Genomic DNA, 10697 nt, shown 5'->3' with positions numbered 1-10697 from the left:
TGAATTCCACAGATAACTCCAAAAATAGATAGAAGAGAACAACAGGAAGCTTGAGAAGAAATCCAGACAACTAAGGAAATAGATTCATCTGCTCATACTAGAGGAGCACCTTGATAATGATTGTGAGCAAATCTTTGTACACTTTTTCTTATCAATTTTTAGTAAATAATATAGCACTTATCAGTTTTATCTACTACTTTTTGAATCTGTACTTTTAGGATGTTTTGTTATCATCAAGTTTCTCTTAATTTATGGCTACAATTCTAGTAGACATAAATTGGGGGAGATTGTTGGGAATATGTTGTGAACTTGATGATTAGATTAACAAAACACCTTAGTAGATTCGACTTAGTATAATTTGTAGCACTCGATGGATGTTCAAATATAGTCCCGACAGATGAACTCTATAGTCCCGACGGATGACTATTTGACATCCATCGAGTGAGTAGCTTATGTACCAAATAAGATTGTAGCACATTTCTGCAAACATATTGTGTAGATTCTGTAGGAGTTTTTAAGTCATGTTGACTACTAGTGGATATGCAGAATAGGTGGATTAATTGTAAATAAGTAATATCTTGTAATTCTGTATAAATGAAATGGAGTCAAATGACAAATAGCTACCCAAAGGATGATCAACATAGCTACCCAATGGATGATCAACAAAGCTACCCGACGGATGCTTGACAAAGCTACCCGATGGATGATCATATTCAAACATCAGTTGATAGTGACAACATAGTCACATGCGTCGGGTGTTTGAAAAAGGAATGTGGCAGCCCGTTTAGCAGGAATTCGAGAACAAGAAGCATTACCATTTCCATGTAATTGTGAAGATATTCAAAGATGCTAGAATAGAGTAGTAAAGTAGCATGGGATGAGACTAGATATGTTTTATTTTATTATCTTGTCTTATTCACATGTAAACTTGGTGATATATAAACCAAGTGTAGCCAGTAGAACAATCAACTAAGCAAACACATTTTCATAGAGAGATAGATAAAGCTGTACTTGTTAAGAATATCTCTATAGTTTGATTGTTCAACTTGTAAAGCAGTTATGAGCCATTTTAGATTCACAAAGTTCTATTTGATATATATATCTCTCTGGTGGATACTTTTAAATCCACTAGAGAGTTTTAAAAGCATTTGTTTTTATTGCTTTCATATTTTATCAAGTAAGAACAATTTTTAATTTAGAAGAAGTTCCCAGAAATACATTCAACCCCCCTTCTGCAATTCTTGTTGTATTGTTAAGGACTAACAAACTCTCTAAGAATTCTCACAAGCTTCTCATCGTCGGTACCTGAAAGGTCATATGCAATAATAATAGGAAAAGTAAATGCATCACCTAAAAATGCATACCTCAGATGTTCAGGTAAAGGTTAAAGCTCAAGAGTAAGATCTTCCTCAATAGATGGCTTGAGGTGCTTTGGATAACTTTTTAGCTCCTTCAATCCAAGAGATTCAAAAGGCATATCAATCCTTCGCTTCCAGGGAGAAGCATTTAAATATTGCAAGTGCTTATCACCTTCGTCATCTTCACCATCAGAATTCCCCACAAGGCTTTCTCTAAGGTATCGGACCTTAGCAATCGATCGAGTTCAGACTTAACCACAGAATCAACCATCTCCACCTTAAAATACTCCTCATTTTTCGTAGGGAATTTCATGGCATTGAACGCATTAAAAGTTACATCCTGATCCATCACTCGCATGGTGAGCTCATTTTTCTGGTTTGGCCAATAGATAAGAAAGGTCTTCCCAAGATTATGGGAATCTTCTTATCCTCCACAAAATCAAGAATTACAAAATCAGCAGGGAAGATGAGTTTTTATCCACCTTGACCAAGACATCCTCCACAATACCTCACGGATATGCAATAGAACGGTCGGCCAACTGCAAAGTCATGTAAGTAGGCTTCGGATCAGGCAAGTCCAACTTCTTTAAGATTGACAAGGGCATCAGATTGATGCTAGCTCCCAAGTCACTTAGACACTTGTCAAATGACACCTTTCCAATGGTGCAAGGAATAGTGAAACTTCCAGGATCTTTAAGCTTCGGAGGTAATTTCTGTTGCAGTACAGCACTGCATTCCTCCGTGAGAGCAATGGTCTCTAAGTCATCAAGCTTCACCTTCCTAGAGATAATACCTTTCATGAACTTCGTGTAACTAGATATTTGTTCAAGAGCTTCAGCGAAAGGTATGTTGATGTGAAGTTTCTTGAACACCTCTAGAAACTTCGCAAACTGTTTATCCAGCTTTTTCTTCTGCAATCTCTTAGGAAAAAGAGGTGGATGATAGATCTATTTCTCCCCTGTATTACCCTCAAGAGGAGTGTGCTCAACAGTACTCTTCCTTGGTTCAACTTTAGCTTCCTTCTCACTTCTTCTTCTTCAGCCTTCACTCCAGAATCTAGAGCCTTAGCTTTTTCAGGATTCACAACCTTACCAGACCTCAATGTTATTACTTTATTATGATCCTTAGCTTCCTTCTTTCCTGGAACTTCAGTATCGCTCGGAATCGTGCCAGGTTGACGATTCAGTAATACATTAGCAATTTGCCCAATGTGATTCTCCAAGGTCCTTATAGAAACAACTTGGCTCTTGCACATGAGCCTCAACTCCTCCGGTTCAGATTTTTCATTAGCTTGAGGTAACTGTTGATGTTGAAGTTGTTTTCTTGGTGCATATTGCTGTTATTGAAAACCGGGAGGGTTAAAATGCTTTGATGTGTATGGCTGATAAGGTTGTTGCACCGTGTTCTGATTGTTACTCCAGCTGAAGTTAGGATGATTGCTGTTATTTGGATGATAAGTGGCTGGACCTTGTTGCTGTGAACTTTGAAAGTTGCTTACAAATTGAGCTGATTCGCTAGAAATAGCACACTGCTCAGTTTCATGTGCCCCCGCACAAATCTCACATACACTAGTGATTTGATTAACTCCATAATTAGCCAAAGAGTCCACTTTCATCGTCAAAGCTTTAAGTTGAGCAGCTATAGAAGTAGCTGTATCGACCTCCAGAATTCTTGCTACCTTTCCTTGCAACATTCTTTGTGTAGGATTTTGGTATTCATTAGCTGCCATTAGCTCAATCAACTCATAAGCTTCATTATAGCTTTTAGCCCATAAGATTCCACCTGATGTTGCATCGAGCATAGGTCTAGATTGTGCGCCTAAACCATTGTAGAAATAGTTGATTATAATCCAATCAAGCATGACATGGTGTGGGCACTTCCTTAGCATCTCCTTATATCGATCGCAATCCTCACACAGAGTTTCTCCAGTTTGCTGAGTAAACTAAGTAAGAGCATTCCTGATTGCAGCCGTCTTCACCATAGGAAAGAATTTAGTGAGAAACTTTTGAGCAAGATCCTCCCATCTGGTGATAGACCCAGGTGGTAGAGAATGTAACTAGCACTTTGCTTTATCCCTCAAAGAGAATGGGAATAGTCACAGCTTGATAACATCTTCAGTCACATCCTTGAACTTGAAAGTGTCGTAGATCTCGATGAAATCCCTGAGGTGCATGTTGGGGTCATCATTAGGAGAACCCCCAAATTGAACTGAGTTCTGTATCATCTGAATGGTGCTCGACTTGATCTCAAAAGTGTTATCCGCGATGGCGGGCCTGATCATGCTTGACTAAATATCATTGATCTTAGGCTTAGAATAGTCCATCAAAGCCTTAGTATTATCTACTTGATCTCCCATCTCGATCAAAGCTGGTTCTTCGATTTTTTCTTCTCTTTCTACTTTCTCTTTATCCTCAAAATCTTCCCTCCGCTCCACTACAACTTCTTCCTCGTCTTTATCCAGAATTCTCCTACGAGCTCGCGAACGCGTGTGCATACACGATCGCTAGAGTACCTAAAACACGACAAGAAAAAGAGTAGGTAAGTAACAATGTCCGAGTCAATGAACTTTAACGATCACATTAACACATTCGTTCTGATTCGACAAACAGCAATAGGACTTATGACAAACACATAAACTAAAGTTAAAACTGCAGTCCCCGGCAGCGGCGCCAAAAACTTTTTAGGGCTAAACACGCGCTAATATTCACGCAAGTATACATGATCGCAAGTAATATAGAATTATTTCTAGTTCGTTGACTGGTTTTGGTTAACTATGTGACTTATGCACTTATGCACCGATGATATGATTATTATTCAAAGCTAAGATGATAACAATTTGGGGTTTTGATTATAACTACTATTAAACTAACAATTATAACTAATAGAGTAAAGAGAGTTGGATATTATGTGACACAAACATAGGATTCTAACTTCATTAAATACTTCATGCAATAGCCTTATTGTTCTTAACATTAGCATGTAATGGTGATGACACTAATCAGATAACACGAAACTGCTAAACGTCAACTTTCGTTGCACGAATAACATACTATCAGACATCCACAAAAGAGAAAGAAGATGAATAGACACCAATTATATTCAGACCCTATATGTCTACAAAATTTGACAACATAATGGCTTAAAGTACAAGTTGTCTATCATGATTACACAGGGCAAGTAAGATGGTTAAAATTACCTACGAATCATGCATAACAATAACACATGAACCTATGCTAGCATGGCAAGATCTAAATCCTTAAATTCACTGTCGCTTCATTAAAGATTAATATGCTATATTTCAAAGTTCGCGACGCTCATAAGATGAATAAGCACAACCAATACTAGGTTATCATACAATCACCACACACTAAGGCATCCAAACAATTTAACTAAAGAAATCCATAAATAAATCCGCTAGAACCCCACGATAACGATTAGCCCATTATCAGCTCATCATCATTTTTTATTTTCTTCAATTCTTGCTACAATGAGTTGGCTTCCCGGGCTTTATTCCTTGGACACCATCCTAACACCATATTAGCACCAAAATAATGCTAATTCACCTGATTCCCGGATTAATGCATGAAATGCAAAAACACTAGAAAACACATTAAAACACCAACAACTTGAGTACAAATGCATCAATTCAAAGCCTAATAGAGCGTTATAAAGTGTCTTAAAATCCACTCAACAGTCAACGAATTTCCTTGTCGTCACGTCCACTGTGTTTTGGAAAGTCCTTCTTAATACTAAGTTACCAACACGGAAAGTTCTCACATGAACATGTTTGTTGAACGTGTTGGCCACCCTTTGTTGATAAGAAACCAAACGAATATTTTCCATCTCTCGTAGTTCATTTATGGTATCTTTGTCATGTGCTAATTCTATGTTTTTCATGTTGGTCATTAAGAGTCTATACCTGGATGTTGGCATCATGATTTCAGTTGGTAAGACAGCTTCAGTCCCATAGACTAGGCTGTAAGGCGTCTGTCCTGTTGACGTCTTAGGAGTCCTCTTGTATGACCATAACACCCAAGGAAATTCCTCAGTCCACTTTCTTTTGCATGATGTTAGTCTCCTTTTAAGATTGTTGATTATGATCTTATTGCTCGATTCATCCTGTCCATTGGATTGAGGGTATCTTGGTGTCGACTTAATCAAGTTGATGTTCCAATGTATGCAAAATGCTTCTTTCTTGTCACTAATGAATTGTGACCCATTATGACAAAAAATCTCAGACGGAATACCAAACTTGCATAGAATGTTTCTCTTGATAAACGATATCACTTCTTTTAATGTAATCTGCTTGAATGCTTCTACCTCGATCTATTTTGAGAAGTAATATGTCATGGCTAGCATGAACACCTTTTTCCCAGGTGCAGGTGGCATCTTCGCCACAATGTTCATCCCCCATTTCATGAAAGACCAATAGGGAATAGACATGTTAAGGTCTCTGACAGGCGTCACATCTCTTTGTGTAATCTAGGGGATCCTGTCTTAGGGTCGACCAATAATAACCCAAACGTAGAATCTTTAATGAGAGATTTCTTCCATTGATATGATTTTTACACTCTCCTTCGTGTGCATCTCTTAAAACCATGTCAGCCTCGTGCTTTCTCAAGCACCTTTGAAGCAGCCTCATTGAATATTTCTTGAACAACTCGTCATCTATGTTTGTGAATCTTGAAGCTTTCATCCTAAAGGTCCTAGATTCATTATTGTTGTCTGGTTTTACACCAAGTTGTAAGTAATCTTTGTATACTTTAATCCAGCAGTCCACGTCTTCACTGATGCTGCCATCATGTCGATCGCAAGCCATCACTTCTACATCATGAACCAATCTTTCAATAGATGGCTTCATGATATGGACCAATGGGATGTTGTTCATATCAAGACCCTTAGAAACAACTCCTAAACCGGCTAATGTGTCGGCTTGTGTTGAAATTGTTTTATGAATTATTCTAAATAAACAATCATTATTATGGCAACTGTGTAACTGATATTGAAAATAATTAATGATCAGTTTTTATTTTCAAAATGAGTGTCTAATACAATGTATAACGGTAGAGTAATTTCTGAGCTAGCTAAGAGAAAGGCATGGGTTCAGCTTTGCTTTTAATTTTTATGCTCAACTCTACCCTATAAATAGAGTCATGGTTTTGGAAGTATGAGACACCATTCATCTCTACACTTTGAATACTTTTCTCCATATAATAATGTTATACTATCTAATCTATTCATAGCCTCTGGAATCAATATAATACTTTTTTAGTTATCTACTCCCATATCTTTTAGTCAAGTTTTTTTGATAAGCCGCACGGAGTCCGAGTTTGGCGGGCTCTTGTTTTATTGAAAAAATATACCTCCTTGTCCTTCTTGTGAAATATATTCGGAATTCTGTTATTTTTTGTTCGTGTTTTTACGGGCATTAAATTAAAGGTATTAATCGAACAACAAAGCATAGTGAAAGAATTTGTTGTACGGGAAATTTTTCTTGGGCTTTTTTATCCTGGGGACGTCGAGGAAAACATGAATATTCCGCATTTTTTGAATATCGCAGCGAAATGTCATAAAGAAAGCGCGATCTGTGACTCATCCCAGAAAAATCCAGTGTACTCGTTCTATTTTCAGTTTTTTAATAATCGTAAAATATTCTCTCTCGAAAATATTTTTTCCGAAAATTTATTTTCATATTCTTTGCAAATAGCTTTACAAAAATTTTAAGACATTTCTGGAATTTTGCAATTATTAAGAATCTGCTTGCCATGTCTACTGTAGATTTTTCTGGTCATGTAGCTTTTGATATTAATAAGCCTTTCCGTTTTGAGGGTGTGCACTTTAAGCGTTGGAAACAAAAAATGTTATTTTTCCTTACCATGAATAAAGTAGCTTATGTTTTATCGACCCCAAAACCTGATATGCCTGCCCCCTGCTAGTAGTGAATCTTCTGAAACTGTGACACCCGCTAATACTGAAATTTCTAAGGAGATAGATTTGTGGGTAGAAAATGACTTTCTTTGTATGAATTTTATTTTGAATGGCTTATGCGATAATTTGTACGATTACTATAATTCCGATTAGTCTGCAAAAGAAATTTGGGAAGCACTTCAAAAGAATTATGATACGGAGGAGGCTGGCGCCAAGAAATATGTGGTGAGCCGCTATCTCAAGTTCCAAATGACCGATGATAAGTCGGTGGAGGAACAATCATACGAGCTGCAAAGATCGCACATGAGATCATCACGGAGCAGATGCCACTAGATGAGCAATTTCAAGTAGCTGTGATAATAGACAAGTTGCCACCAAGTTAGAATGACTTCAAGAATATCCTAAAGCATAAGACTAAGGAGTTCTCCTTAGAGAGTCTTATCACTCGCCTCAGGATTAAAGAGGAAGCTCCGAAGCAAGATAAGAAGGAATAGGTGTTGGTTGTGTCCAACAACAAGTAAAGGAAGAAATCATGTGCGGGTTTGAAGCCTAAGACGAAGAATTTCAAGAAGGCCAACCGTAACTCGTAAGGAAACTCCCAACCTCCAAAGAATCAGACAACACAACAACCACCCAATAATGCCGCTAGAGTGTTCCACTGTTTCAACTGTGGGAATCCAGAACATATGGCGAAAAAGTGCAAACTCAAGCGCCAAGCTCCCATACAAGTTAACAACACTGAGGAAGCATTTATAGCTATGATCACGGAGGTTAACCTTGTTGGTGGAGCTGATGGGTGGTGGGTAGACGCTGGTGCCATCCGCCATATCTGCTATGACTGTACAATATTCAAGACTTATATGGATGTTGAGGATAAGAAGGTGTTATTAGGAGACTCCCACACCACCTATGTTGCTGGAATTGGAAATGTGGAGCTCAAGTTTACCTCTGAAAAGACCCTATTGCTGAAGGGCATCTTGCATACTCCAGATATGCGAAAAAATTTGGTATATGGGTTTTTACTTAATAAGGGAGGGTTTATCCAGACTATAGGTCCTGATTTGTATACCATTACTAAAAATGGTACTTTTGTGGATAAAGGGTATGTCGTAGGTGGAATGCTTAAGTTGAATGTTGAAGTTAATAAAATTTATATTTCCACTTACATGTTGACTCATTTCACTACCTGGCATACTAGACTCTGTCACATCAATAAATGAAGCATAATAAATATTAGCAACCTAGGATTAATTCCCAAGTTGTCTCTCTCTTATTTAGATAAATGTGAATATTGTACTCAAGAGAAAATCACAAAGACTCCCCATAAGTCGGTGGTGATTAAAGAAATAGAACCATTAGATCTAATTCATTCTGATATATATGAATTAGATGGAGTTTTAACTCAAAATGGTCAGAGGTACTTTATCACATTTATCGATGATTGTTCAGATTATACTTTTGTTTTTCTTATGAAAAATAAAAGTGATGCATTTGACATGTTTAAATTATTTGCAAATAGAGTTGAAAATTAGTACAATAAGAAAATCAAGAGACTTTGTTGTGACAGAGGAGCAGAGTATGAATCAAACCTATTTACCAAATATTATGACTCTCATAGAATTATAAATGAGAGAACTGCTCCTTATTCACCAGAAATGAATGGAAAAGATGAAAGAAAAAATAGAACTCTAACAGAGTTGGTAGTTTCCATTGTTCTTGGTTATGGTGTTGCATCTCATTGGTGGAGAGAAATCATATTAACAGTCTGTCATGGACTTAATAGAGTACCTTAATCCAGAAGTATGATAACTCTCTATGAGATGCTTAAGCGTAGACAACCCGATATTCCTATTTGAGGACTTGGGGTTGCTTAGCTTATGTTCGAATCCCTGATCCTAAAAGTCTTAAACTTGCGAGTAGAGCCTATAAGTGTGTTTTTTTGGATATGGCCTCGATAGCATAACCTACAGATTATTTGATTTAAATGAACGAGTTATAGTAGAATTAGTTGATGTTGATTTCTATGAAAATAAGTTTCCATTTAAATTGAGGAATAACGGGAGTGCTTCAACGAGTATTACTTCTATTTTAAAGGAGAAAGAACATGCTGAGGATTCAGATATCGAACTGATGAGGAGCAGGAGAGCTAGAGTCACCAAAGATTTTGGCCATGACTTCTATACTTATAATCTAGAGGAGAATCCTACTAGTTTTAAAGAAGCCGTGACTTCTTTAGATGTTGACCTTTGGCAAGAAGCCATTACTGATGAGATGGATTCTTTGGAATCCAATTAAACTTTGCATTTGGTTGATTTACCTCCTGGATGTAAGTCGATAGGATTTAAATGGATCTTTAAGAAGAAGCTAAGACCTACTTGTACTGTTGGAAGGTGCAAGGCTCGTTTAGTAGCCAAAGGTTTTTGACAGAGATAAAATATGGATTTCTTTGACACATTTTCACCAGTCTCTAGGTTGACGTCCATTAGAGTTTTAATTTCGATAACTTCCATCCATAATCTAGTGATTCACCAAATGGATGTTAAGACTACATTCTTAAACGGTGAACAAGAGGAGGAAATTTATATGGATCAATTCGAAGGTTTCGTGATCCATGGGCAGGAAAGGCAGGTGCGCAAGTTAGATAAGATTATATATGGTATTAAGCAATCACCTACTTTATGGCATGAAAAGTTTGACAAACTTATAATTCCAGATGACTTTAGAGTCAATTAAAGTGACAAATGCATTTATTACAAATTTGAAAATGACATTTGTACTATTATCTGCGTGTACGTAGATGACCTGCTAATATTTGGTTCAAATATTCATGCAGTAAATAAAGTGAAATTATTGTTAAATTCCAACTTTGAAATGAAAGATCTTGGAGAAGCAAGTGTAATTCTTGGTGTCAAGATTACTAGGTCATAAAAGGGACTTTCTTTAGATCAGTCTCGATACGTTGAAAAGATCTTAAAGAAATACAATTACTTTGACTGCAAACCTGCTAGTAGGCAATATGACCCCAGTGTTAAGTTATTTAAAAATGAGGGATACCGTGTAAGACAACAAGAATATGCAAGTATCATCGGTACTCTTAGTTATGTTGCTGATGGCACTAGACCCGAGATAGTGTATGTTGTGGGATTGTTGGGCCGATTTACCAGTAGACCTAGTATGGAGCATTGGCATGCTATTGAGAGGGTCAAGAGATATCTCAAAAAAATTATGAACTTTGGATTACACTATGGTAAGTTTCCCATTGTCCTTGAAGGATACAGTGATGCTGACTGGAATACCTTGTCAGAAGACTCCAAGGAAACCAGTAGAAAATTTTTTAATATAGCTGGTGGAGCTATTTCTTGGAAATCAAAAAACTAGACTATCTTAGATGAGTCCACTATGGAAGCAGAA

The 10697-nt window shown here is 37.0% G+C and overlaps 1 protein-coding gene and 1 non-coding gene across 2 annotated transcripts; one reads left to right on the top strand and one right to left on the bottom strand.

Moving 5' to 3' along the window:
* The first annotated feature begins 3217 nt into the window (after nucleotides 1-3217).
* Nucleotides 3218-3324, top strand: LOC141680977 (small nucleolar RNA R71). Its single transcript, XR_012558459.1, has one exon. It is a non-coding gene; the product is annotated as a small nucleolar RNA R71 (small nucleolar RNA).
* A 2478-nt stretch (nucleotides 3325-5802) lies between these two features.
* Nucleotides 5803-6219, bottom strand: LOC141671113 (uncharacterized). The gene has a single exon (XM_074477268.1). The coding sequence runs from the start codon at nucleotides 6217-6219 to the stop codon at nucleotides 5803-5805; it is 417 nt and encodes a 138-aa protein (XP_074333369.1).
* Nucleotides 6220-10697: the final 4478 nt, after the last annotated feature.

Source organism: Apium graveolens, chromosome 1, assembly GCF_009905375.1.
Source record: "Apium graveolens cultivar Ventura chromosome 1, ASM990537v1, whole genome shotgun sequence".
Classification (NCBI taxonomy): domain Eukaryota; kingdom Viridiplantae; phylum Streptophyta; class Magnoliopsida; order Apiales; family Apiaceae; genus Apium; species Apium graveolens.
The sequence above is the reverse complement of the archived record's forward strand: the minus strand, read 5'-3'. Positions and strand labels throughout refer to the sequence as shown.